The sequence below is a fragment of the Lepisosteus platostomus genome, chromosome 16 (assembly GCF_059453375.1).
Source record: "Lepisosteus platostomus isolate fLepPlt1 chromosome 16, fLepPlt1.hap1, whole genome shotgun sequence".
Taxonomy (NCBI): domain Eukaryota; kingdom Metazoa; phylum Chordata; class Actinopteri; order Semionotiformes; family Lepisosteidae; genus Lepisosteus; species Lepisosteus platostomus.
The window spans coordinates 2,343,733-2,371,720 of record NC_142626.1 but is presented as its reverse complement, the minus strand read 5'-3'; the positions used below and the strand labels follow the sequence as shown (position 1 = coordinate 2,371,720).

The 27,988-nt window shown below is 55.3% G+C and overlaps 2 protein-coding genes across 7 annotated transcripts; one reads left to right on the top strand and one right to left on the bottom strand.

The window, feature by feature from the left end:
* The first annotated feature begins 4,070 nt into the window (after positions 1-4,070).
* Positions 4,071-25,694, top strand: cdca5 (cell division cycle associated 5). Of its 4 annotated transcripts, none has more exons than XM_088609453.1 (9): positions 4,071-4,189; positions 5,085-5,233; positions 5,839-6,009; positions 6,148-6,247; positions 18,916-18,986; positions 21,255-21,317; positions 21,548-21,586; positions 23,272-24,009; positions 24,234-25,694. In XM_088609453.1, exons 2-9 carry the CDS (start codon positions 5,186-5,188, stop codon positions 24,312-24,314), a joined length of 1,311 nt encoding a protein of 436 aa, XP_088465579.1. In that variant the 5' UTR covers positions 4,071-4,189; positions 5,085-5,185; the 3' UTR covers positions 24,315-25,694. The 4 variants fall into 4 exon arrangements, with proteins under 4 accessions (XP_088465579.1, XP_088465578.1, XP_088465576.1 ...); XM_088609452.1 differs by having other exon boundaries at positions 5,836-6,009; XM_088609450.1 differs by lacking the exon at positions 4,071-4,189 and having other exon boundaries at positions 4,205-5,233; positions 5,836-6,009.
* Positions 8,250-17,491, bottom strand: zfpl1 (zinc finger protein-like 1). 3 transcript variants are annotated; one of them, XM_088609456.1, is made up of 8 exons: positions 16,402-17,491; positions 15,306-15,427; positions 13,931-14,042; positions 12,833-13,026; positions 12,004-12,085; positions 11,675-11,863; positions 11,035-11,161; positions 8,250-10,686 (listed from the first exon to the last, which is right to left on the bottom strand). In XM_088609456.1, the coding sequence occupies exons 2-8, from the start codon at positions 15,405-15,407 to the stop codon at positions 10,500-10,502; spliced, it is 993 nt and encodes a 330-aa protein (XP_088465582.1). In that variant the 5' UTR covers positions 15,408-15,427; positions 16,402-17,491; the 3' UTR covers positions 8,250-10,499. The 3 variants fall into 3 exon arrangements, with proteins under 3 accessions (XP_088465582.1, XP_088465584.1, XP_088465583.1); XM_088609458.1 differs by having other exon boundaries at positions 12,010-12,085; XM_088609457.1 differs by having other exon boundaries at positions 11,035-11,158; positions 16,402-17,489.
* Positions 25,695-27,988: the final 2,294 nt, after the last annotated feature.

Genomic DNA, 27,988 nt, shown 5'->3' with positions numbered 1-27,988 from the left:
TAGGACAGTCCTGTTACACTGGGGGCTACACTCCCAGTGCAGTAGGTCAGTCCTGTTACAATAGGAGCTACAGTCCCAGTCCAGTAGGACAGTCCTGTTCCAATAGGGGCTACAGTCCCAGTGCAGTAGAACAGTCCTGTTACAATAGGAGCTACAGTCCCAGTCCAGTAGGACAGTCCTGTTACACTGGGGGCTACACTCCCAGTGCAGTAGAACAGTCCTGTTACACTGGGGGCTACAGTCCCAGTGCAGTAGAACAGTCCTGTTACAATAGGAGCTACAGTCCCAGTCGAGTAGGACAGTCCTGTTACACTGGGGGCTACAGTCCCAGTCCAGTAGAACAGTCCTGTTACAATAGGAGCTACAGTCCCAGTGCAGTAGGACAGTCCTGTTACAATAGGAGCTACAGTCCCAGTCCAGTAGGACAGTCCTGTTACACTGGGGGCTACAGTCCCAGTGCAGTAGACCAGTCCTGTTACACTGGGGGCTACAGTCCCAGTCCAGTAGAACAGTCCTGTTCCAATAGGAGCTACAGTCCCAGTGCAGTAGAACAGTCCTGTTACAATAGGAGCTACAGTCCCAGTGCAGTAGAACAGTCTGTTACAATAGGAGCTACAGTCCCAGTGCAGTAGGACAGTCCTGTTACACTGGGGGCTACAGTCCCAGTGCAGTAGACCAGTCCTGTTACACTGGGGGCTACAGACCCAGTCCAGTAGAACAGTCTGTTACAATAGGAGCTACAGTCCCAGTGCAGTAGAACAGTCCTGTTACAATAGGAGCTACAGTCCCAGTCCAGTAGAACAGTCCTGTTACAATAGGAGCTACAGTCCCAGTGCAGTAGAACAGTCCTGTTACAATAGGAGCTACAGTCCCAGTCCAGTAGGACAGTCCTGTTACACTGGGGGCTACAGTCCCAGTGCAGTAGAACAGCCCTGTTACACTGGGGGCTACAGTCCCAGTGCAGTAGGACAGTCCTGTTACACTGGGGGCTACAGTCCCAGTGCAGTAGAACAGTCCTGTTACAATAGGAGCTACAGTGACTGCACAATGGAATATTTTAGGTTTAACGGGCAATTTGTAATAAAACAGGGCGTTGATAACAGTTGAGCAGCACAGTCCACCTAGGGCACTTGGCGAATGAGGTCATGCATCTTGTTATCCAAACACTACGACACAATTCCTTTGCTCATTATTCTCCTACAGCCCCCCCCCCCTCCTGCGTATCACCGTTTCCTGTGTACTGAGGATCAGCTCGCCTATAAACAGCTCCTGTTTTGTGCCGCATCGGCTTCCTGTCGGACAAGTCCGGGCATGCCCTCCCACTCAACAGAGTCTCACTCCGTTTTCCCCAGAAGCCTCTTCAATCTCCCCGAACTTTCTTTTGATGAGACAAAAGCACGGGACTTTCTCACCGCCACCTCCTCCGCCTTTCCCGGTGACGTCATCGAGTGGGCGATTGCTGGCCAAGGCCCCTCCTACTTCCCAGCATGCTCTCGGGTTTTTTAGCGCGTCATTGGCACAGGCGTGGGACTGTTGTGTTTTTGGAAATGATCGTGAGAAAGTCGGGTGTGTTTCAAGACAAGAAGATATCGTTTGTTGAAAGGGTTTATTGATTGAGTTGAATTAACCGTTTTGGCCCCTGTAGGATTTTGTCTTGCACACCAAGAGCTCACAAATAAATAACATATACGGCCGTATTATAACAACAGTGCACCATAATATACAGACAATCAGCTGCTAAAGAATCTAATACCACAACAAAAATAAGATCCCCACCTGCAAATAATTGCTTCAGCCAAACGTATGCACACATAAGATAAGTGTTAATAATAATAATAATAAGGTAGCTCTCGCCGCTGTTGTTTCAGGTCAAACTCCACCCCTGGGGATTCGAACCCGGGCCTCCGGTGTCACTCAACAGTGACCCAGCCGTTTGTTCGCGATTGACAGGTTTTGGATAATAATAATAATAATTGCTTACACTTATATAGCGCTTTTCTGGACACTCCACTCAGAGCTCTGTACAGGTCAGGGGGATCCCCTCCACCACCAGCAGTGTGTACCCCCACCTGGATGAGGCGCCAGTCCGCTCCCCACACCCCAGCTCTCAGTGGGGAGGAGAGCAGAGTGATGGAGCCAGTTCAGAGAGGGGGGTTATCAGGAGGCCATGATGGGTAAAGGCCAGGGGGGAAATTTGGCCAGGACACTGGGGTAACACCCCTACTCTTCTCGAGAAACACCCTGGGGTTTTTAATGACCACAGAGAGTCAGGACCTCGGTTTGACGTCTCATCCGAAGTACAGCGCCTTTTAACTGTGTAGCGTCCCCGTCACTATACTGGGGCATCAGGACCCACACAGACCGCAGGGTGAGCGCCCCCTGCTGGCCCCACTAACACCTCTTCCAGCAGCAGCCTCAGCTCTCCCAGGAGTCTCCCCTCCAGGTACTGGCCAGGCTCACACTGCTGGGCTTCAGCAGGTTGCCAGCTGTGAGTTGCAGCTGCTGATAAGTAAAGGAATAAAATAAAGACTGAAACCGACTGTGTAGAGTTGTCATTGCTGTCTTTTGCGGGGACCGAATCATTTAATATACTTCCCCTGGAAGCTAACATCAACTTGCGCAGCTCCTTTTTTTTAAAAAAATAGGTTTTTATTGAAACGCCAGAATTACAAAACAGGAGACAGAATATTGAAATAGAGAAATAGACTTCCTTTTTTTATTTTTTATTAAATGTAGAAAGAATTGACAAATGCAAATACAACTAGAGGAGCAGTACAAGAGAAAACAGACACAACCAGAAAAAAAAACATTAACTGCCGGAGACGATGAAGTAAATGATATAACCAATGTATTTTTTTTTTCATGTAACAAAGGTTAACTTGCTTTTGCACTTTTCAAAATTTTATAGAATTAAAATATTTCAATTTTCTTAGTACAACAAAATATCAAAATAATAATATTATTATTGCTGTTGTTGTTATTATAAAATCCTTCAATCTAAGAAACACCTTTAAATGCCTACAAACAAAACTCTGCAAGTCCGCCCAAAATAATACAAAAGTGTGGTTATGTGTTTTATAGCCAGCAGCAATATCACTCTGCAACTCACAACTAGCAACCCACTGAAGCTCAGCCTGGTCAGTACCTGGAGGGGAGACTCCTGGGAAAAACTAAGGCTGCTGCTGGAAGAGGTGTTAGTGGGGCCAGCAAGAGGTGCTCACCCTGTGGTCCATGTGGATCCTAATGACACTGTAAACAGGAGACGTAAAACCAGTGTAAACCAGTGTAAAACCAGTTAAAAAGTAGGGTGTAACCCCGGTGTCCTGTTTATTACAATTACAATTGACTTCATTACTCTGCTCTCCTCCCACACACCACCACCACCCCTGGTGTGTGGGGAGCGCTCTGGCGCACTGTGGCTGCCAGCCCTATGGGGCTGGAGGTGGAGGGGATCCCCATTCCCTGTTAAAAGCTTTAAGTGGAGTGACCACAAATCTTCACCCGCCTCACGAAATCCGATGAACGTCGGAAACGTGGTTTCTGGGGGGACGATACATCCTCGGCGTGGTCAAGACCTCCCTCTAGTGGCCGGAAGCGGAAGTTGCCGCAACCTCCTGTACCTTATGTAGCGGTCTCGGTCGCCTCAGCTCAACCCTCCCTCGAAATCTCACTTCACAGGGAAAGTCACCGCTGGTAAACCGGCTCCCACGACCTCTAATGTCGGCCGTACGCGTTACACTAATAAAAAAAAACATGCTCGGTGAATTGGTTTACAGAAATCTTGTAGCGTACAAACTTATTATTTAATGTGACCCCTGACACCACACAACCTCTGTACTGTTGATGGGTTTCATTCGTTTGATGTTGACTTGCGACAACCTTCTTATCTTCTTTTTTTGTATAATGAAAAAAAAAAACCAAGCTTCAATCATGAAATAAAAACCACGCCGTCATCTGCGTGCCCGCCTCGCCTCGCCGCAGCGGGGCTACGTCACAATGGACGCCGACTGTGAAGGTGACGTCATAGAGCCAAGTGACATCATAGCGCTCCGGGGGGGCGCAACGTTTTTTCCGGGAGTAGCCGGGGGTGGGGGGGGCGCGCTTGTTCATACTATGGGGTAAAACGGGGGAGTTATAATCGGAGGGTCTCCACGCAGGGCTCTTCAGAGAGAGCAGGTAGCGCAAACAGGTATGTGTGAAGTATTGCCGACCTTAGCGAAGTATTGTCTTTCTTAAGAATTTGCATGAGTTCTCCATTAGAAACTATTGAAGAATTTGCATCTTGTATCCCACCACGACGCCAGGATATTTTGAGTTATGGCTGTCATAAATGTTCAAGATCCCTACTGCAAGTGGACAATATCCTTTCAGTTACAGGATATCGGAATTCCTCATTTGGGAAACGGATTTATTAGGGGGTAAAATGGATGACGTCTAATGAATACTGTAGAACTAATAAGGTTAAGGAGGTTGCATTTAAAATAATAAATCGCAAACACCCCTGTCGTGCAGCGATTTCGAAAGAAGGCCTGAAACTATTCGACATTTATTTCCTATGGGACAAACCTTCTGGATCGATTTGCACACTTAAAAAAGGGACTAATACTGATATTCTTTCCAAAGAAATAGATGTCGTGTTAAAATCCAATGTCACTGGAAATAACACAGCAATACCGTTTGTAATTAACTTAATTACTATACCGGCACTTCATCACATACACAGACTGAAAGGGTCTGGGAAGAGTCCTACGTTTAAACATTTTAAAATAGAGGTGTGGGGCAGACTATTTCGAAATGTAAAAAACCTGTAAGCGGGGCGGACTTTTATCTTTAACATTTACCCCGTTGAAACTTTTTTTCATGATGCGTGTTTGTAGTGTGACAGGTGCCCCGTGACGATGTTTTTTTTTTAATGTACAGTAATACGCACTCTTGTTTGTGTCGTATTTTCGTTTGTTGTTTAATTTTGTTTTTTTTTTTAAAAAAAAAAGCTTAACCCTGAAACTGCTAAGGGGTGCGAATTTTGCGGGCGTGTTTCTCCACCTTCCGGCCTGTCGCGATGAAAACAAGTGGTTTTCCGGCAGGACCGGAACCCCAGCGGCCACCGCGCTGCCTCTTTAAGGTCAGCCTCCGAGCTTGGTGTAGCGTGTCCGCCAGGTGGGGGAGCAGAACCTCGGATTCGTGGATGTGCGGCACCGAAGCGCCCCCCGGCGGCGGACACCAGGCTGTGCAGGTACGGACAGTCCCACAGCGCCCCCACCGCCGTCCAGCGGGGGGGGGCGCGGTGTCCGCACGCCGCACACGTCTCCCAGACAGAGGGTTTTACAGGAGAAGGTCCAGCAGGTCCAGCTAGGCCACTCCGGGTTTTACAGCGCCGCCAGACTCCTGTTGCACAGTGATCTGATCCACTCCGGGTTTTACAGCGCCGCCAGACTCCTGTTGCACAGCTGTCCGATCCACTCCGGGTTTTACAGCGCCGCCAGACTCTTGTTGCACAGCTGTCCGATCCACTCCGGGTTTTACAGCGCCGCCAGACTCTGACTTTACAGCGCCGCACAGCACTGTAAATTCAGAGTCTTTACAGCGTTTACAGCGCCGCCAGACTCCTGTTGCACAGCTGTCTGATCCACTCCGGGTTTTACAGTGCTGCCGGATGCCGGAGTCCTATCGCAGAGCGGCTTTCAGGTTATGAACAGCTCTACACACACACACACCACTCTTCAGGAATCGCACTAACCTGTACTGCAAAGGAACAAGTAAAGGTTTATTCCATGCTGAAAAGCGACGCAACGTGTGTCGCCTGCACTCCTAGCCCGCTCTGCCCTGTTCCGCCAGCAGGGGGCGTGCGCGGGGCTGCTGTCGGTCCGCGCGTCCCGGAAGGCGCTGTTCACGGCGCTGTCGCTGGCCCTGTTCGCGCTGCACCTGGGGCTGCTGCTGAGCGACGGCCTGCTGCACACCTGGAGGCAGACGGAGGAGGGCTCCAGCCATCACTTCACCGAGGCGCTGCTGGTAAACAAGCGGGAATTCACAACAACAACAAAACGTTTCTGGAACTGACTCGGGCTGGAGGTGTATTCCCTCCAGTATGGATGATCGCTGGCACTCTCCCCACCCACCCCTCTCTCTCTCTCTCTCTCTCTCTCTCAGGTGTCCCATGTGATGAGTTTCTACTGGGCTCTGCTGGGGGCGGTGTACTCTGTGGAGTCCGGATCGGACAGAATGAGTGTGATCTCCCTGACTTCTGCCGGTGAGTAGGACTGCCTCCCTTCCTCCAGGTTTTACAGCTCCGTCAGACTCCTATTGCACAGCTATCTGATCCACTCCGGGTTTTACAGCGCCGTCAGAGTCCTGTTGCACAGCTGTCTGATCCACTCCAGGTTTTACAGTGCTGTCAGACTCCTATTCCACAGCAGTCTGATCCACTCCGGGTTTTACAGTACCGTAAGACTCCTATTGCACAGCGGTCTGATCCACTCCAGGTTTTACAGTGCTGTCAGAGTCCTATTGCACAGCTATCTGATCCAGTCCAGGTGTGATAGTGCTGTCAGACTCCTATCGCACAGAGGTCTGATCCACTCCTGGTTTTACAGTGCTGTCAGACTCCTATTGCACAGCGGTCTGATCCACTCCTGGTTTTACAGTGCTGTCAGACTCCTATTGCACAGCTATCTGATCCAGTCCAGGTGTGATAGTGCTGTCAGACTCCTATCGCACAGAGGTCTGATCCACTCCTGGTTTTACAGTGCTGTCAGACTCCTATTGCACAGCGGTCAGATCCACTCCTGGTTTTACAGTGCTGTCAGACTCCTATTGCACAGCTATCTGATCCAGTCCAGGTGTGACAGTGCTGTCAGACTCCTATCGCACAGAGGTCTGATCCACTCCTGGTTTTACAGTGCTGTCAGACTCCTATTGCACAGCGGTCAGATCCACTCCTGGTTTTACAGTGCTGTCAGACTCCTATTCCACAGCAGTCTGATCCACTCCAGGCTTTGACAGATGCAAGGGTCTTGCAGAAACTGTACTCACTGACACAAACAGCAGCATGATTTAACCTTTTAATTCCAAATATACATACAAACAAACTGACTTGAAACTAAAGTAACAGGCTGGAAAAATTCAACAGTTTTTTGTTGTTGTTGTTGTTGTTGTGTTGCATCCCAGGCCTGAATTTCCTCCTGTTTCTGAGCCGGTTCTGGTTTGAGTTTTCGGCGATCCAGTACCGGGAGGAGCGGTTCATCAACTAGCGGGCAAAGCTCATCTCGCTGGACCGGACCGGACCGGACCACGCTGAGCTTGAGCCAGGCCCACGTCCAACCCAGCAGCTGAACACTACCGTCTCCTCGCTGCGGGGGGGGGGGGGGGGCGCGTCTCAGGCCCGGTTCGGCCCAGCCCGGGCGTCTGGCCCCTGCCTGGGCGTGAACCCCAAAACCAACCCCATCCAGCGTCTACGCACCCCGTTGGAATTCAGCGCAGTGAGCCCCCGTGCTGTCCAGTACCGAGCTGGCGCAGTGCCGCCTGTGGCCCAAGTGTCAACACCCCCCCATACGGGGGCAAATTACATCAAGCTGATCGACAACATCACAGAGAGCCTGGATCTAGGGCAGAGTACAGACACACTCCTGGGGGGTCCGCAGAGGAACAGGCATCTCTCACAACGGGCTTGAGCCCACTGGCTCCCGCGCTGTGGTTTAGTTCAAGGAGGCAGAGTTTTCGTTTTGTCCCACAGTGCCACCTACTGGCGATACTGGGAAGTGCTGTTCCCTCCCCCTCCCCCACCCAGAGGGCGAGTGTGCAACTGCAGGTGTTTCCGACTCAGCTCAGCAGGTAATGACCCATATCAGCTCGTTATAACCCTCGTCGGGCCCAACTGAACGGCTTCTCCTGGCTCTGCGGGCCCTGCTGCTCCAGAGGGGGGACCTAGAAACTTTCCAGACAGAGCGCCCCCTCCTGGACCAGGACTGATTTACTTCTGCCAGAACCTCCTGCAGCACAAGCTCCCTCTTGTGGCCAGAATGGGGCATTTCAATGAGATTTCACGGCCTGGGCACAACACCCACTGTCCCACCAGAGTGTTGATAAACACTACATTTTCAGTTTTCTTTACCAGCAAAATTAAATATTCACTAGGGGAAAAAAAGGAACAGGAACGGTGTATATAAACCCCTGCTTCGTGCCCAACGACCCCGTCACCCTGAATTGGATATAGACGTTAGAAAATGGCTGGATGGATCAAAAACAGAAGCCCAAAATCTCCAAACAGTTTAATCACAATAAAATAATTACTGTGCTGCTTTCAGTGTTAACAAGTACAAGATTAAGAAATAAAGAGAGAAAACAAACCCAAAAAAAAGATTAGTCTGGTGCTTAAATAATATAATTGTCATAAATACAATTAAGATTGGTTTTTGAAAAGGAATTTTTTCCTGCCTCTTCCCGAACAGTCCCGTGTTATTCATGTTCGGAGACGCTCGCTCGCTTTCCCGAGCAATTCTGGCTTGGGGCCATGGGAAATGTTCAGCACAGCCACTTCCGAACGGTAGCGATTGAAGATCACTCTGAAATGACACGACCCCTGACCTCAGCCCTTCTCTCTCCTCCCCCCCCCTTCTTCAATGTGCACCTACAGCTTAACACATCTACTTGTTTTAAAAGTTGGGGTGCCCTACCTCTGCCCAGCAGGTATTATAGTGTTAAAGGTCAAGGGTGTCCTACCCCTGTCCTGGAGAGTCCCAGTCCAGCAGCTCTTAAAGGTCAGGGGTGTCCTACCCCTGTCCAGAGAGCCTCAGTCAAGCACGTATCATAGGTCAGGGGTGTCCTACACCTGTCCAGCACGTATTAGAGGTCAGGGGTGTCCTACCCCTGTCCTGAAGAGTCCCAGTCCAGCAGGTCTTAAAGGTCAGGGGTGTCCTACCCCTGTCCAGAGAGCCTCAGTCCAGCACGTATCATAGGTCAGGGGTGTCCTACACCTGTCCAGCACGTATTAGAGGTCATGGGTGTCCCACACCTGTCCAGAGAGCCTCAGTCCAGCAGGTATCATAGCTCAGGGGTGTCCTACACCTGTCCAGCACGTATTAGAGGTCATGGGTGTCCCACACCTCTCCAGAGAGCCTCAGTCCAGCAGGTATCATAGGTCAGGGGTGTCCAACCAAACTGGTGTCCAGTGAAGACACAGTAACGGCCTGGTCCATATTACAGGGAAGGTACATCACAGCATACACCCAAAAAACTCTACTAGTACTAGTTATGCACTAGTTATGGACTAGTTATGGGTCGCCACCACTTCATCCTAATTTCTAAATACCTGGACCCTCTTGTGATCTTTACACAGGCAACCTGTGGAGGCAACTAAATAAATCTGAGACAACAATCAGAACACCCTCCATCTCTAACTGAACGACTTGCTTATCTGATAACTGACCTTCCTTATCTCAATAAAAGACAGCCGGTTCGGGGGTGGCTGCCTGGATTAGGGTTTTATGGAAAACACACTGTGCCGGTGCCCATATCCCGCCAAGACCCTGGTCCCCCCGAATTTCTGACTTTTTCCCCAGGATGTTCGGCTTCTCTAAAACAGGGGTCTTTAGAAGCAGCAGCCCCTGAAGAGCTGGGAGAAGCTGTTAACCTGCACTTATTTAACCACTAACGAGCTGATCGGCTTCCTTCCGAGCCCAGCTGGATAACCAGCTGGGGAGCCCGGATTGGGGACCAGGACCAGGACTGGGGATCCCCCTGCTCCGCCTCCCACTTTGGAAAACTGGAATCCAGCCCTCCGGAGTTCAGGCTGCTCAGGAACTTTTACCCCAGAGGGGGAAAGAAAGGGCTACTGGGGCAACTCTACACCCTGGGTGCCCCACGAAACTGGCGCAGAACTGAGGCTGCAGTGTAGCAACGGGGGCATTTATTTGCCCTTCCGCTGGGTAGTTTTACATTTCAATAACTAAGCTTATTTCGGGAAGTAAGCTTATTGCTGGAGGAGCATCTCGGTAACTCGTTCAGCCCTAGAAAATTGGGGGGACAGAGCTCAACTGAAACTGCCACGCGCGGGCAGGGGCCGACAGCTGGCTAGGACAAACACGCCGGGTTTGTCCTGGGACCGAGGACAAAGGTGTGTGTGTGACCAGCTGTGGTTCACCATCTCTCCCCACCAAAAAAGAAACGACCATACAAGCAGAAACACCTTGAACACAGCAGAGGAGAGAGCACGGCAAATCCCTTAATTAAAGATAATTAGATACAGAAATATTGCCCCACCCCCCCCACCCAGTGTGGGACAGTGTGGGGGGAGGTTGCTCAGAAGGGGTAGTTAATCTTGCCCCAGGAAGGCAAGAGTGTCGAGGTCCCCACAAAAAAGCCCCACACGATAGCTTTCAGGAGGATGTATTTTCCTCACGACACAGAAATGCCCCAGTCAGTCATCTCGGTCCCCCTGGGTGGTATCTGGTACAAATTCACCCCACCACCCCCCCCCCCCCTCCACTCGGGAGGGCGGGGGGGGGCTAGTTCTGCCCCACGCGGATGTGCGGGTTGAGGTGGGGGTCGAGGTTGGGGTCGCTGTCGGCCGAGGCCCGGCCCAGTTTGGACATGACGACGACGAGGGTGACGAAACCCAGCACGCCGAGCAGCAGCACCAGCAGGACCCGCTGTTTCAGGGTCAGGGCTGTCCTCTTCGTGCCCGAACGGTTCCTGCCGGCGAAAAGAGCGCGCGGGGTCAGAGGTCAGAGGTCGAAGATTCCTGTGTGCTCACCCTGCGGGTTAACACGCTGTAAGGATTCCAAACAAAGCACGCTCGAGAAACTTAAAAAAGCAGCAAGAAGTGAGCCTTGGCATTTAAATTATGATAATAATACTCAAATATTCATGAGGCAGTCCAGGGTTAAATAATATCTCACTCAATAAAATCCTGCAGGTGGCAAAGTCTGGAGTGGATCAGACTACAGTGAAATGGGAGTCTTACCGACAACAGCGTGAACCCTGGGATGGATCAGACTACAGCACAAGGGCCCCCCCAAAACCCCTGCGGGACAAACGTACTTGAGTATCTGTGCGAACCAGCTCAGAGCCGGCCGGCGGCGGTATTTGTCGTCGTCGAAGTCGATCTGCGCGACGGTGGACCTGCTGCCCTCTCGCGTGTCGTATACCTTCCGCGGGGACGACGCTGCTGGGACGGGGGAAGGCGGGGAAGAGGGTGAGGAAAGAGCCCTGTGAAGCAGCCTGACTGCAAGCCCTGTGTGCTGTGGTAACAAGGGTTATAGGCTTCCCATGTGACAGGAGCCCCGCCTCCTCATACCCCCATTTGGACAGTAACCCCGCCCCCTCAAACCCATTGTGACAGGAGCCCCGCCTCCTCAAACCCCATTTGGACCGTAACCCCGCCCCCTCAAAACCCATTGTGGCAGTAGCCCCGCCCCCTCGTACCCATGTTGTGATAACCCCACCCCTCTCATACATACATTGAGTTTAGCCCCAACCTCTCACTCATTCTGTGACAGTAGCCCCGCCCCTTATGCCAATGCCCTGAAAGTAGCCCCGCCCCCCACGACCACGCCCTGGTAGTAGACCCCGCCCACACCCAACGAAGACCCCGCCCCCTCAACCTCACCCTTGACAATAGCCACACCCACGTGCCAAGTGTAGCACCCCCCCCACCCCCCTGTGGAGCTCGAGGGCAGACCTGTGTGGAGCGTGATGGAGTCGCCGGTGGCGACGGAGCTCATGTTGATGACGGAGTGGCCCTCGCCCGTTCCGCCGTTGTCGAGGGGGCCCCTGTGGTCGGGCTTGGAGGGGGTGCCGGGGTGCGCGCCGTAAGCCAGCCCCGCCGTCGCCTGGGAAGAACGGACCTCGCCGGCCGCCACTCCCGAGGCTGCGTGCGACAACACAAAGAGCCCAGCTGCAGGCGAGAGGAGCCAGACCGAAGACCCAGCCGGGACGCCGGCGGCTGCCAGGATACCGCCCCCCCCCACCCCCTCCTCCGTCGTGGAAGCTACCCGCGCGGAGACTCACACTCACAGTCGAACGTGGACCAGTCCGTGTAGTCGGTGACGTCATGCGGCGGGTTCTCCGGCACGTCCGCCGCTTCCTCGATCTGGGCGAAGCGGGAGGAAGGAACAGGATCGTGACCTCACAGCGGCAGTCAGTCTCTCCGAGCCAAACCCCCCCCCCCCTCTCGTCTTGTGACAGTAGCCCCGCCCCTCATGTCCACATCCTTGCAGTAACCCCGCCTCCCACTGTGGCACTACCCCCATCCATAGATATACATTAACAATAACCACGCCCCTTTACCCCCCCCCCCCCCCCCCCCCCCGACCATAGCCACACCCACATATACCAATTGTAGCCCCGCCTCTTACGTCCATGTTCGGCCACTAGCCACACCCACATGTTCACGGCATAGCAGCAGCCCCGCCCACATCCCGGCAGTAGCCCCGCCCCCCTTGACCATGAGAGTCGTGGTCCTGACTTGTAAATTAGCTTTATATTGTTTTAATGCCTCCCAATCCAGACCCGCCAACTGCGAGTCCCCTCGGCCTGGGGCTGGGACTGCGGACAGGCCCCTCGCGAGCTTTGCAGCGCCTCACTGAGGCAGCCGGATGTCAGCGGTCACTGGCGAGGCCACGTCAGGGCTGGAGGGGAACCCCAACTGTAGTAATCGCCCTTAAACTGGAGGAGCAGGGCGGCGCAGGGGTGTTTGTGTGCGTCCTGTGATGGACTGGCGTTTTGAACGACGGTAGTTGTGTTGTGTTGTTAATTCAATGCAGCTGGGCCCCTGGGGTTACCGCTGTGACAGGCGAACACCCTGTTCTCAGCACCCAGGTTTGGGTCGGGCCCTCACCAGAGGCAGGCCCAGGCCCGCCCGGGCCCAGTTGACGGTGGACAGCTTCTGGCGCAGCACGTCGGCCACGGGGCTGGCCAGGTTGGCGGGGGGGAAGACGGGGGCCTGGCACGCCGGGCACTGGTACCCCGCGGGAGCGGTGTTGGGGGGCAGCCGGGCCGCCAGCTCATTCAGGCAGGTCCAGTGGAACACGTCTGCAACACAAAGGGTAGGGGGGGGGAGAGGGCACCCCAATCGTCAGGGGTCCCCGAGGCACAGGACACTGCACACGCCTGACTGACCATGCAAACACACACACGACACTGCACACGCCTGACTGACCACGCAGTCACTCACTCACTCACACACACATCTGACTGACCATGCAGACACACAAACGACACACACAGGACTTTGCACACACCTGTCTGACCATGCAGACACACACACGACACACACAGGACTTTGCACACACCTGTCTGACCATGCAGACACACACACATACACACACACACACACACACACACACACACACACACAGGACTTTGCACACACCTGTCTGACCATGCAGACAGGCAGACACACACACACACGGGATACTGCACACACCTGACTGACCATGCAGACACACACAGGACACTGCACAGCCCTGACTGTTTGGCACCCCAGTCAGGTAGTCTGTAGCTGCTGGGTATAAACTCCATTTACCCCTGTTAGGTGACACACACTGTGCACACCGGCATGCATCGAGCCTTGGGGACCCCCTCCAGAACGTGGGACCCCTTCACCTGCTGGTCTTCCTCAGCTACTGAACTGAACTACTGAGCTTTCCCGGAAGCCCGGAGATGGGAAGTTACTCAAACCCCTAACGGCTCAAGGGAAGTCTCAGAGTTGTTAATTAGCTACAAGCAACTGAAATCAGACACAGGACAGGCTCTCAGCTCAGAAACCCGGCTGTGGGGGGGGGGGGGCGGGCTCCCGACAGGCATGAAGAACCCCTTGATTTAGGACGTATACAAGACAGCCATGGAGCTGCAGTGGAGGCAGGAGAGACGCGACGCAGGCCTGCACGCGGGGAACACGCCCTCCGACTGCACAGGCCTGTCTTGCGATGCTCACCATAGCAGACCAGCCGGACAGTGTCCTGAGCGGCCAGGGGGGCACTGCAGAGCTGGCACTGGGGGTTGTAGTCGCTGTCCTGGAGCCACTGCAAGTACGACTGCACTACACACTGCAGGACAGACAGACAGAGAGAGAGAGAGAGCAGCTGACTGGCTGGACTGCTGTACACACTGCAGGACAGACAGACAGAGAGAGCAGCTGACCGGCTGACAGGCTGGACTGCTCTACACACTGCAGGACAGACAGACAGAGAGAGCAGCTGACAGGCTGGACTGCTCTACACACTGCAGGACAGACAGACAGAGAGAGCAGCTGACAGGCTGGACTGCTCTACACACTGCAGGACAGACAGACAGAGAGAGCAGCTGACCGGCTGGACTGCTCTACACTCTGCAGGACAGACAGACAGAGAGAGCAGCTGACAGGCTGGACTGCTCTACACACTGCAGGACAGACAGACAGAGAGCAGCTGACAGGCTGGACTGCTCTACACTCTGCAGGACAGACAGACAGAGAGAGCAGCCGGCCGGCTGGAGTGCTCTACACACTGCAGGACAGACAGAGAGAGCAGCTGACCGGCTGGACTGCTGTGCAGTGGGGGTGGGCTTGACAACACTGTAAAACCCGGAGCGGATCAGACTGCTGTGCAGTGGGGGTGGGCTTGACAACACCGTAAAACCCGGAGTGGATCAGACTGCTGTGCAGTGGGGGGTGGGCTCGACAACACTGTAAAACCTGGAGTGGATCAGACTGCTGTGCAGTGGGGGTGGGCTTGACAACACTGTAAAACCCGGAGTGGATCAGACTGCTGTGCAGTGGGGGGTGGGCTTGACAACACTGTAAAACCGGAGTGGATCAGACTGCTGTGCAGTGGGGGTGGGCTTGACAACACTGTAAAACCCGGAGCGGATCAGACTGCTGTGCAGTGGGGGTGGGCTTGACAACGCTGTAAAACCTGGAGCGGATCACACTGCTGTGCAGTGGGGGTGGGCTTGACAACACTGTAAAACCCGGAGCGGATCAGACTGCTGTGCAGTGGGGGGTGGGCTTGACAACACTGTAAAACCTGGGGCGGATCAGACTGCTATGCAGTGGGGGGTGGGCTTGACAACACTGTAAAACCCGGAGCGGATCAGACTGCTGTGCAGTGGGGGGTGGGCTTGACAACACTGTAAAACCTGGGGCGGATCAGACTGCTTCAAAATGGGAGCCCGACTGACTACAGCCTAAAGCCAGTGTCAAGTCTGAAGTGGGTCAGACTTCTGCGCAACAGGACCACGATTGACTACAAAGTAAAACCTGGAGCGGATCGGACTGTCGCGCACCGGGAGCCTGGCCGATAATGCTGTAAACCCCGATTCCGTGGTCTTACCTTGGCGTGGTTGGACACCAGGCAGTGCTCACAAACGTTCACCCGGTGCTCGAAGCAGAACAGGTTGGTGACTTTCCTCTTGGGACACTTACACAGACCCATGGCGCAGGAGACCCTGGGCGCTGCAGGCCACGGCCCCAGCAACGACAAAGCAGGAAAAAGACATGATTCCCCCCCGAGCACAAAGCGAACCGGGAACAGAAAATACACTGTACACCAGGGGCTCCGCGTTCCAGCTGAGCCTCCCCAGTCACACCACTGAATTACTCACTGACTCAACAACAGGACCCGTTTCAACCATGTGCCTGTTCTCAGACGTCAACCCATTTAACTATCGGCTTTCCTCATTCCAGTCAAATCTCAAACCGGGGAAAAAAACACATGCCAATGTTCCAGTCGGGAAGCTTATTCATTCAATCAAGGCTTCAACGGAGTCATGAAGTTCTGGCGGAATGACGACCAGCAGGCGTCTGAGCTTCCAGGATCAGGACTGGTGTATATACTCGCTCATAAGGCAGACTTTCCCCCCCCAACGCACTCGCTGGAAAAGTGTCCAATGAACAGCTTGTTTATAAAATAACGAGGTGCTCTTGGGCTGCTTCTTGCTTGTAAAAGCGATGCTGCGGGTTCGAACCGCGAGTTGGCGAGTTTTTACAGGCATCTTCCAATGAACACCCGGACAACACGGCCGTCCCCTTGACTGGGTTGACGCATCCGCCGACAGAAACCAGTAACAGGCTCCGGATCAGGCTAGCCCGCCTCGACATGTCTAAACTACCGCGGCGCCTTGACCCCTCCAGAGCCGGACTTGCCCGACCAGTTGGACGGCTCAGGCCGTGAGGGAGACACGGGACACCGCTCTAGCCAGGAGAGATGAGCCGATCAGAGCCTCGACCTACCTGTCAACGTCAGATCCACCTTCCCCTAACAGTGCAAAGGCAGAAACTCCGGCAGATTGCGACATGTAGCTGACAACACGTTCTGAACGTTGGAAGTCGGGATTTGCTCCGTGGAGCCGCGCACGTCCATTGACAACAAACTAAACATGCAAGCATGTCAATTCAAAATAACCTTACCACCTCGGCCGGTTACTTACGTCCTTACAGCAACAGTGACAACCGCAGACTCGGGCGCTGTTGTGATTTTCTGCGTTGTTTCGTTTTCTTTCGCCCGTGAGAAATCTATCGACTCGCTGTGCCACGTCTCTTCCGGGAGGGTCGCCTCTCGATGACGTTGACAACCCGGAAAACAGGTGACAGTGGTGGTTTAAGGCGCTCAGATCGTTTTTTTTTCTCAAAATATTTCTGTTTTCCAAGAAATTTCAAAGTCATACAAAGACTCAAAGATAGTCATACAAAGGGCAAGGTTTTCAGTTGTTCTCTGGCCGGGAAACGATGTTAAAATATCAATACTGTATTAGAATTATAAAATAACATCGGGGTACACGAAACACTACATTACAGCTTATCGGGAAAACCTAAAATAGTGTACAATGTAAAAGTAAAAGTAAAACACGATGCAAAGACGGTATATTCATGAAGCGATGAACAGCCGAAAATTCACATCCAAAGATCAGACTTGTAGCAACGCAGCGGTTGGTTCTTGGTTTTATAAAGTACAAAATTCGGACGGCGTGGCATAGCTACCTCGCAACCCAGTGGCCTTGGGTTCGAATCCGGTCTCCGACATCTGTCGCTGTGGAGACTACATGTTCTCTCCCTCGGCGCGGGGGGGGGTTCCCCACGGGAGGTGGTATCACGCTCTATGCTTCCTTAGCGCCCAAGTTGCTGCCGTAACCCTTCGCATAAATAAGTGGCTTTCTGATGAAAGGTGGTGAACACAATACTTAAATCACCTTTACACACCTACAGAAAATAATCTAGGGTGGGAAAATAAAAGAAGAGTCCCCGTTTCCCTCGCTTTGTTAACAAAATCTGACGAAAAACCGATTCTATTACTTTTCCGTGCAAACCTCTCAATCTGAGCATGTAACGTAGAAACCCTAATTCCCCATCTCCCTCTGTGGGGGGGGGGAATCACTCTATATTCAACATGCATATAAATAAGACAAAACTTCTACTTATACCGACGTCAGCATTCTTAAATATGTCAATGACGCTGCTTCTTTTTAGTTTCTGTAAAAACCCTGCGCTTGCCACGCTCTCCCTGGGGGGAGTCCAGGAGGTGATGTTTTCCCTCACCCGCATGGATGACAGCCGAGGTCACACAGGTTTGCCCTCACCAACATGGCTGACAGCCGAGGTCACGTGGGCCTTGCCCCGCATCCCACAATGCACTTCCGCGGGCGCGAAGGGCGGGCGATTTGAACAGCCTTCCCGTGTTTCCGGTCGGCGCCTTGCGGAGCTGCTGAGCAGAAAGTGCCTATTTGTTTGCCAGTTTATTTTCCCCCCCCCCTAACGTACAGTATCGTATTGAAGTGACCGTTTTGCGACCCTAGTAGCTTGGTTTTGAATGCACCGGGGCCGGAGAGGGGCTGATCTTTCCTCGGCTGTGATTTTATGTAGGCGAAAATGACAGACAAACTCAAGCGGCCCGTGTCGGCGAGACTACTGAATGATGCAAAACACAATAAAGGTACGGGAAAGGCATCCGATTTTTTTTCTCTGTTCAGCTACTTGTTTTTATTTGATCTTTGCCGTTTTTGGTAGATTAGAAACATCGTTATCGTGGTTGGATCTGCAAAAACAAACCCCAACGGGCTTGTTTCTTTAACTGGCTTCTGCGGCTAATGGGGAGTTTAGTACTTCTAAAAAAACATGTAAAACGTGCTTAAGCGCCGATATTTATGTTTTAGGTAATTGATTGTATGGTTATACATTTACTGATGAGAACTAAATATCCCGCTTATGTATTGCGTACGTGATGAGTACGAGAGGAAATATTCTTGCTCGGGACATTAGATATAGCGAAGGTGCGATATTTTCAAAAATTTCTTAATAATTGGGAACATAAATTCACTTATAATTAATTATTATTGCAATAAAAGGGAATTTGGTGCACGACACTGAACACCCAATACGCCTGCGCAACAGAGAGTTCCAAGTGGGCGTGGTCACCCGCTTCAGGGGCGGGGTTAGCTCTGGACGCTGCGTGCTGATTGGCTGAACTGCTGCCTGCTCGGCTACGTATGGAGATTGTAAAGGGCATTTTATGTTGTAAAAACAACTATCTGGAGGTGAGGAGGAGTCGTTCGGCCGGGCTGGAGTTTTTAACCCAGGTGAGAGAGGAAAACGTCCACAGGGTCGGATTTCCACGTCTGCCCAGTGAAAAGCAGAAGATCAAAGGTTAACTGTAGGAACCCCAAGCACTGTGCGTCAACAGGTCATCTGTCAGATCCTTAGATGATGTTACTGATTGCTAGATATTCATTCTGTTAGGAGTCCCTAGACCCTGTTAATCGTGTAGGAGCTCTGGGGTGTTTTATGTACATAGGATGAAATGATGTCAAGCTCAGAAAAGTTGTGTGGTTTCCTTATAATGCCTTGTGCCCGCCGTCTGAATTTCAGAGCTGTCATCCGTAGGGACATAGTGGCCGGGGGCCCCCTGTCTGTCGGGTTAACACTGCGCCTCTGTGGCTCTGTCTCCTTAGACTCCAGCAGTCCAGCCAGGCGGAGCTCGGGCAGGAGATCTGTCCCCCCGAGGAACTCTTCGGAGACTCTGGTGAGTGAGATCTTCTCTTCCCACGCGTGCACACACACACCACACCAGTAAAATTGTGGAGGATTGGGCCGAATTTCATCAGCCTGGTCCGGACCGGCGCTGTGCTGTCAGCCTGATGGGTCAGGGGGTCTGCTGCCCTGTGCTCGGTTTCTCCTTCGGGTCGGGCTCTCGGTGCTTTAATTAATTGAATTAACTCCTGATGCTCCTATAGCTCTTTCCTGGGCCCTCCACTCAGAGCTCTGTCCAGGTCATGGGGGTCCCCTCCACCCCCAGCAGTGTGCAGCCCCACCTGGATGGGGTGACGCCGGCCAGCATTGCTTCCATCAGCAGCTTCATTAGGAGCTGTTAACCTGCTTCCCGAGTCTCTGCTCTCGGATCGGGTCACCTGGCAAGCCTGCAGGGCTGCGGATCTGTGGGATCGGACCAGGGCTGCGGATCTGTGGGATCGGACCAGGGCTGCGGATCTGTGGGATCGGAACAGGGCTGCGGATCTGTGGGATCAGACCAGGGCTGCGGATCTGTGGGATTTAACCTGGCAGGACTGCGGATCTACCGGATCAGACCAGGGCAGGAGATCTTTCAGGGGCTGCGGATCTGTGGGATTTGACCCGGCAGGACTGCTGATCTACCGGATCAGACCAGACCAGGGCAGGAAAACCTGCAGGGCTGCGGATCTGTGGGATTTGACCCAGCAGGACTGCGGATCTACCGGATCAGACCAGGCCAGGAAAACCTCCAGGGCTGCGGATCTGTGGGACTTGACCCGGCAGGATTGCGGATCTACCGGATCAGACCAGACCAAGGCAGGAAAACCTGCAGGACCGTGGCTCGGCGGTACCAGGCTGTACCAGCTGCGTGATCTGTTTGAGCTGGAGCGGGGGAGGGGGGGGGGCACAGCCGTGCGATTGGGGGAGCTGTTATAATAATAATAAGAATAATAATAATTGCTCACACTTATATAGCGCTTTTCTGGACACTCCACTCAAAGCGCTTTACAGGTCATGGGGATCCCCTCCACCACCACCAGTGTGCAGCCCCACCTGGATGATGCGACGGCAGCCATAGTGCGCCAGAACGCTCCCCACACCCCAGCTCTCAGTGGGGAGGAGAGCAGAGTGATGGAGCCAGTTCAGAGAGGGGGGTTATTAGGAGGCCATGATGGGTAAAGGCCAGGGGGGGAATTTGGCCAGGACACTGGGGTGACACCCCTACTCTTCTCGAGAGACACCCTGGGGTTTTTAATGACCACAGAGAGTTAGGACCTCGGTTTTACGTCTCATCCGAAGGACGGCACCTGTTTACAGTATAGTGTCCCCATCACTATACTGGGGCATTAGGACCCACACAGACCGCAGGGTGAGCGCCCCCTGCTGGCCCCACTATCACCTCTTCCAGCAGCAACCTTCTGTTCTGCTGCGGATAAAGGCGTCGGCCACGTCCGCGATCCGGGAGCCCACCCTGTCGAGCCGCCTCTTACTGGATCCCTCAGCACCACCACCACCACGTTAGCGACTCGGTAGTGCCTTCTGTCCGGGCTTCTGGAGTCCCCGCAGGCCCGTCCCGTTCCGATGAGCCTCCGGAGAGCGAGGGGAGCCGGGCCGCTCCGGGCCGGCAGGCGAGAGGTGAAGGCAAACCCGCGTTCGCACACGCAGAGGAAAAGGAGCCCCGCGTCTTCACCCGGAGGAGCCCCACAGCCGAAACGCCGTCTCTTTCCTTCACCCTGTGTCCCCACAGCCGATGAAGTTCTGGATCCCCAGATGAAGTTCAAACCGCTGAGTCGATTGCATGCGAGGGACAGTGAGATCAAAGTATTGTATAGGTCCAGTATATATAGCAAACCGCAAACTGTTACCATGGGAATGGGGGGGGGGAGGTCACCTGTGTTTGGACATCCCCCAGACCTTGACCGCTTAGAATGGCCGGCTTTGTCTTTCCTCCGTTAGGGGGGTCTCTATCTCTCATCTGCTAACTCCCATCCCTGCCAGAACTCGAAGGTGCTTCCTAAGCGCTTGGCATGTCTCGCGTCGCAGGAAGTCTCTGTCCCCTTGGAATGAAGCTCGATCTGCTCCCAGACCGGTTGTTCGCCCGGCGGGGGAACGTGGTGGGGGGGGCCCGGCTGTGTGTGTTTTTGAAGTGAAATGGAGACGCTGATGTCTCTCTCTCTCTCTCTCTCTCTCTCTCTCTCTCTCTCTCTCTCTCTCTCTCTCTCTCTCTCTCTCTCTCTCTCTCTCTCTCTCTCTCTCTCTCTGCCCCCCCCCTCCCAAACAGGCCCCCACTCCCGGCGTGAAGCGCTCCATCGTGGTTAAGAAGATCGTGGCCAGAAAGACGCAGGTCAGTGCCTCTCGGCGTCCATCCGCACGTGCGCTCTGGGCTGGAGGGTTGCGAGTTCGAATCCCGGGGGGTTGGGGGCACAGCCGTCGAGCTCTGATTGCAGGGTGGACGCGTGAGAACCCAGGCTCTCGGCAGACGCCCTCTCGGTCCTGCCGGGGAGATGGGGGTGTCCGGCGCGGTCAGCTCCTTCGCCGTCCCTCACCCTCCTCTGCGTGTTGTGTCCCCTGCAGGTGACCGGCTCCAGTCCCGCTGTCCGCCGCAGCCCCAGGGTAAGCCCGTCGCCGTCTGCTTTTCAAGTTTGAGCCCCCCGGGTCGGCCAGCGGCCCTTCGGGGTGTTTAAAGGAGGGCGGGGAAAGGGGTGTCTTAACCCCACACCCACCCCCTGCGCTCATAAAACCTGGAATTTAGGGCCCAGATTTCCTGTAGGTTTCGCAATACTGTAGAGCCAGGAGAGAGTCTGGGACTGGCATCACTGCTGCAGGAGTTGCTGGAAATGTGACTTATCCCACTTCTGCCACCGGGGGGGGCTGAGCCCTCCCTTCACTCCCAGGAAGTGCCTTTGGCTGGCTGAGGCTCTTGGGCGCCCCCTCCTGGGGGGGAGTTTTGCCTTTTGAAGCCTGCACGGCGTAATGCAGCAGGGCGGTGCACGGCTGCCTCGCAGCTCTGGGAGCCCCGGGGTTCACTTCTGGAATTCTGGGGTGCTGTCTGGGTGGAGTTTGCACGTTCTCCTTGCGATTCCCACAGTCCAGCGCCTGGGAGGTGAATTGGCTTGTGGGAAAACTGGCCCTGGTGGGAGTGTGTGTGTGTGTCCTGTGATGGACTGGTGTCCCGTCCAGGGTGAGTGTGTGTGTGTGTCCTGTGATGGACTGGGGTCCCGTCCAGGGTGAGTGTGTGTGTGTCCTGTGATGGACTGGGGTCCCGTCCAGGGTGTGTGTGTGTGTCCTGTGATGGACTGGGGTCCCGTCCAGGGTGTGTGTGTGTGTCCTGTGATGGACTGGGGTCCCGTCCAGGGTGTGTGTGTGTGTGTGTCCTGTGATGGACTGGGGTCCCGTCCAGGGTGTGTGTGTGTGTGTGTGTGTGTGTGTGTGTGTGTGTGTGTGTGTGTCCTGTGATGGACTGGGGTCCCATCCAGGGTGTGTGTGTGTGTGTCCTGTGATGGACTGGGGTCCCATCCAGGGTGTGTGTGTGTGTGTGTCCTGTGATGGACTGGGGTCCCGTCCAGGGTGTGTGTGTGTGTGTCCTGTGATGGACTGGGGTCCCGTCCAGGGTGTGTGTGTGTCCTGTGATGGACTGGGGTCCCGTCCAGGGTGTGTGTGTGTGTGTCCTGTGATGGACTGGGGTCCCGTCCAGGTGTGTGTGTGTGTGTGTCCTGTGATGGACTGGGGTCCCGTCCAGGTGTGTGTGTGTGTGTCCTGTGATGGACTGGGGTCCCGTCCAGGTGTGTGTGTGTGTGTGTGTGTGTGTGTGTCCTGTGATGGACTGGGGTCCCGTCCAGGTGTGTGTGTGTGTCCTGTGATGGACTGGGGTCCCGTCCAGGGTGTGTGTGTGTGTCCTGTGATGGACTGGGGTCCCGTCCAGGGTGTGTGTGTGTGTCCTGTGATGGACTGGGGTCCCGTCCAGGGTGTGTGTGTGTGTCCTGTGATGGACTGGGGTCCCGTCCAGGGTGTGTGTGTGTGTCCTGTGATGGACTGGGGTCCCGTCCAGGGTGTGTGTGTGTGTCCTGTGATGGACTGGGGTCCCGTCCAGGGTGTGTGTGTGTGAGTGAGTGTCCTGTGATGGACTGGCGTCCTGTCCAGGGTGTACCCCCACCTTGTGCCTGGTGTTTACTGGGATAGGCTCCAGCCCCCCCGTCTCCCTGTCCTGGATAAAGAGGTTAGACATTGAGTGGAGAGGTGACGTAGAGATCTGTCGCCCTGTCAGTGTCTATTTTCTTATGCTGGTCCTTTCTGCCCAGGTCTCGCCTTCCAACAAGGAGAACACCAAGCGGGCCTCGGGTTCGGAGCTCTGCCAGCCCGCGCAGCCCGCCCCTCCCTCGGCCAAGGTCCGCCTGCTCTCGCCGGTCCTGCCCGCCTCTTCCTCCCCGGCACGGGGCCACGCCAAGCGGGCGTCGGGGGCGAAGGCGAGGGTCCGCAGCTCAGCGCAGTCCCCCCCGCCTCCTCCTCCTCCTCCTCCTCGGCCCGCCACTCCCCTCTCCCCCATCCTCCCTCCCAACCCGGCCGCCCCCCCGTCTTCCTCTTCCTCCCCGGCACAGAGTCACGCCAAGCGGGCATCGGGGGCGAAGACGAGGGTCCGCGGCTCACCCCTGTCCCCCATCCTCCCTCCCCGCCCAGCCGCCCCCCCCTCCCCGCAGAACGAGCCCCCCGCCCAGCCCGACCCCGACCCCGGCGACCTGCTCTGGTCTCAGAAAGTGCGGCGGTCCTACAGCCGGCTGAGCGACAGCGGCGCTGCGTCCCCCCCCCCCTCCTCCTCCTCCTCCTCCTCCTCGCCCGCGCCCCGCCGCTGCTCGCTCTTCGGCTTCCGGAGGCTGCTGACCCCCGAGAGGCCGCCCGCCGAGACCACCTGGGTGTCGGCGGGGTCCGCGACCCTGCTGGACGCCACCTCGGCGCCGGAGCCCGGCCAGCCCGACCCGCACATCCCCGGCGTGGCCCTGGTCAAGGAGAGGAAGAGGAAGAAGAAGGTGCCGCAGATCAAGGTAAGCACAGGGGGGGTCTAATTTTAGAAGGGAGGAAGCAGGTGAGAGAGGGATGTCTTGGAAGACGCCGGGGCATCGACTCGGGACAAGTGGGGAGATCGTTCCATTCTCCCGCTACCCTTAGTGTAAAGGGGTGCCTTCAGTAGGTAGAGAGGGACCCCCCGCCGCCCTTGTCCACTTTCTTCAGCGTGTGGCTCTCTCCCCCCCTCTCTCTCGGCTGACAGATGTCAGAACTTGACCACCTGGCCGCCCAGCTGAACGCCGAGTTCGAGGAGGCGGAGAAATTCGATCTGGTCTTCGAGTGACGGCCGCGGCGGTTCCCGGGCTCCAGAGATCTGGACCCTGCGAGAGGGCCGAGGAAGCCGTCGAGGATCCGGAAGTTCTCTGGACCGGAGGGGGCGGGGGGGGGGAGGAAGGACACGGGCGCAGAGCGAACACTTCTTCACGGACGCTGGATCACGTGTCCTGATGTTCTGGAGATCCTGGGGCTGCCCCTCCCCCCGGAGGGAAGTGGATCAGCTCCCCATTCCGCAACGGTCTGATCCACCCCAGGTTTTGTAGTGTAGGCAGACTCCCTGTTCCACAGTGGTCTGATCCACTCCAGGTTTTGTAGTGTAGGCGGACTCCCTGTTCCACAGCGGTCTGATCCACTCCAGGTTTTGTAGTGTAGGCGGACTCCCTGTTCCACAGCGGTCTGATCCACTCCAGGTTTTGTAGCGTAGTGTAGTCAGACCCCCCCCCACATTCCACACCAGTGTGGTCCGCTCCAGGTTTTAGAGAGTTACCAGGCTCCCCATGGTACAGCAGTCTGATCCGCTCCAGGTTTTATAACATAGCCAGACTCCCAATTGTACAGCAGTCTGATCCGCTCCAGGATTTCTAACATAGCCAGACTCCCTATTGTACAGCCATCTGATCCGCTCCAGGTTTTAGAGAGTTACCAGGCTCCCCATGGTACAGCAGTCTGATCCGCTCCAGGTTTTATAACATAGCCAGACTCCCAATTGTACAGCAGTCTGATCCGCTCCAGGATTTCTAACATAGCCAGACTCCCTATTGTACAGCCATCTGATCCGCTCCAGGTTTTAGAGAGTCACCAGGCTCCCCATTGTACAGCAGTCTGATCCGCTCCAGGTGTTAGAACATAGCCAGACTCCCAATTGTACAGCAGTCTGATCCGCTCCAGGTTTTAGAGAGTCGCCAGACTCCTCATGGTACAGCAGTCTGATCCGCTCCAGGTTTTATAGAGTCACCAGACTCCCCACGGTACAGCAGTCTGATCCGCTCCAGGTCTTGCAGGGCCGCCAGCAGGTCTGATCTGCTCTCCGTGACGTCAGCTTCCAGAAACGCGAGTACCTTTCGAGTTGTTCTTCTCGGGCGCCTAGTTTTGGCGTTTCGTTTTTTGTTTGTTTTTTCTTTCCTCTGTACCCGTTGGGTGGAGCCAGGCCGGCTGGCCTGGGTTGTACGGTTTTTTCCCCACTTTTAAACCCTTTAGGTGTTTCGTTGGTTTATTGTTTCAAGAAGACAAATCGGCGAGAGAGACTACCGGTCAGCTCGGCGTTCTGCACCGCTGTGCGTGAGAGAGGCCAGATGCCCGTTGGCCGTCAGAGCCGTCAGCGTGCGCTGTAGTGTCATAGCGTTTCAGAACCTTTGTTAAACAGTAAAGTGCTTCTGTTTGCTCTGTTTCCCCGTTTGTCCTCGTTCTTCCTCGCCTCTCGGCGGCCTGTCACCCAGCGGGTGAGCCGCCCGCCCAGACGCCCTCTGCCTCTGCCTGGACACCCCTGTGCCGCCTGCCTTTCCTTACACAAAGAGCAGGGGGGGGAGGGATCTACGCGCCCAGGCGACCCCGTTTGCAGAGCAGTTGGGGGGAGCCCCCCCCAGGTCATGTCAAGCAGTTGGCAGAAGAACGCACCGCTTGACCGCCCCCACCCGCCCAAGAGTGAGCGGAGATCTGAAACTTCACCCCGCTGGTCCGTCGGACCCCCACCTCTGCGAAGTGTTGATTCGTCTTGGAAAAAAGCAAAACAAGGACTTTCCTGGGTTGAGCGAGGGATCGTTTAAAAAAAAAGGGCAGCAGCGAAGCTCTTGTGTCACGCTCTCGCCCAGCATGCCCTGGGGGCCTGCAGTGCTAGTCGGCCTGTTGCCGAGACACTGGGTCTCTCCTTCTGAGGTGGGTGGGGATACTTGCCCCCTCTGTTGGCAGGGGGTGTGTGGGTGGCCCCAGGGGTGAGAGTGCCTGCTGTTGACTGGTTGATGGCGCATGAGTGTGTAGGGGGGACGTGCTGTGCTGTGCTGCTGCTGTGTAACAGGACGATCGATATCCGGGGCGCGTCAGCCAGAGGTGACCCTGGTTGTTGCGTGAGTCCTCTGGGGGAGGGGGATCAGGACGCGGCCCTCCTCTCTGTACCCCTTAGCTCCATCACAAGCCTGGAAACTCCCCCCTCCCTTCCCCGGCAGCAGCACTGCAGCGGTGAGCAGGGCTCGGGCCCCCTGCTCAATTCTGGACCTGGGCTACTGGAGGAGTGGAGTTTGCATGTTTTCCCCCTTGGTTCGTGTGGGTTTTTCAGAAGGGGGGTGCTATGACTGCAGCAGGGGTGGACAGGCCTGGTCCTGGAGGGGTCAGTGTGTCTGCAGCAGGGGTGGACAGTCCTGGTCCAGGAGGGGTCAGTGTGTCTGCAGCAGGGGTGGACAGTCCTGGTCCTGGAGGGGTCAGTGTGTCTGCAGCAGGGGTGTCCAGTCCTCCAGTCCTGGTCCAGGAGGGGTCAGTGTGTCTGCAGCAGGGCTGTCCAGTCCTGGTCCAGGAGGGGTCAGTGTGTCTGCAGCAGGGGTGGACAGTCCTGGTCCTGGAGGGGTCAGTGTGTCTGCAGCAGGGGTGTCCAGTCCTGGTCCAGGAGGGGTCAGTGTGTCTGCAGCAGGGGTGTCCAGTCCTGCTCCAGGAGGGGTCAGTGTGTCTGCAGCAGGGGTGTCCAGTCCCGGTCCAGGAGGGGTCAGTGTGTCTGCAGCAGGGGTGTCCAGTCCTGGTCCAGGAGGGGTCAGTGTGTCTGCAGCAGGGGTGTCCAGTTCTGCTCCAGGAGGGGTCAGTGTGTTTGCAGCAGGGGTGTCCAGTCCCGGTCCAGGAGGGGTCAGTGTGTCTGCAGCAGGGGTGGACAGTCCTGGTCCAGGAGGGGCAGTGTGTCTGCAGCAGGGGTGTCCAGTCCTGGTCCAGGAGGGGTCAGTGTGTCTGCAGCAGGGCTGTCCAGTTCTGCTCCAGGAGGGGTCAGTGTGTCTGCAGCAGGGGTGTCCAGTCCCGGTCCAGGAGGGGTCAGTGTGACTGCAGCAGGGCTGTCCAGTCCTGGTCCAGGAGGGGTCAGTGTGTCTGCAGCAGGGGTGGACAGTCCTGGTCCAGGAGGGGTCAGTGTGTCTGCAGCAGGGCTGTCCAGTCCTGGTCCTGGAGGGGTCAGTGTGTCTGCAGCAGGGGTGTCCAGTTCTGCTCCAGGAGGGGTCAGTGTGTCTGCAGCAGGGGTGTCCAGTCCCGGTCCAGGAGGGGTCAGTGTGACTGCAGCAGGGCTGTCCAGTCCTGGTCCAGGAGGGGTCAGTGTGTCTGCAGCAGGGGTGGACAGTCCTGGTCCAGGAGGGGTCAGTGTGACTGCAGCAGGGCTGTCCAGTCCTGGTCCAGGAGGGGTCAGTGTGTCTGCAGCAGGGGTGGACAGTCCTGGTCCAGGAGGGGTCAGTGTGTCTGCAGCAGGGCTGTCCAGTCCTGGTCCTGGAGGGGTCAGTGTGTCTGCAGCAGGGGTTGTCCAGTCCTGGTCCAGGAGGTGGTGCTGTTCCTGCAGGGTTTCTAGATCTTGTAAAAGCAGCAGCACCTGAAAAGCCTGGAGCAGCTGTTCGATGGGTCCAAGTAGGCCAGAAGTTCTCTGATTTTTCTGATTATGAGAGCTGTGTTGGAATGAAAACCTGCAGATCCACTGGCCCCTCCATGACCAGAAGTGTCCGGTCTCAG

Excerpts from the sequence above, each read along its gene's own strand:
- cdca5 (XM_088609450.1), top strand. The coding sequence starts at position 5,060 with ATGAAAACAAGTGGTTTTCCGGCAGGACCGGAACCCCAGCGGCCACCG. Across the intron at positions 6,248-18,915 it reads GATCTCCCTGACTTCTGCCG|ACTCCAGCAGTCCAGCCAGG; the intron begins GTGAGTAGGACT and ends CTGTCTCCTTAG. Across the intron at positions 18,987-21,254 it reads GGAACTCTTCGGAGACTCTG|GCCCCCACTCCCGGCGTGAA; the intron begins GTGAGTGAGATC and ends CCTCCCAAACAG.
- zfpl1 (XM_088609456.1), bottom strand. The coding sequence starts at position 15,407 with ATGGGTCTGTGTAAGTGTCCCAAGAGGAAAGTCACCAACCTGTTCTGC. Across the intron at positions 14,043-15,305 it reads TGGTGTCCAACCACGCCAAG|TGTGTAGTGCAGTCGTACTT; the intron begins GTAAGACCACGG and ends TCTGTCCTGCAG. Across the intron at positions 12,086-12,832 it reads CGGGCCTGGGCCTGCCTCTG|ATCGAGGAAGCGGCGGACGT; the intron begins GTGAGGGCCCGA and ends CGCTTCGCCCAG.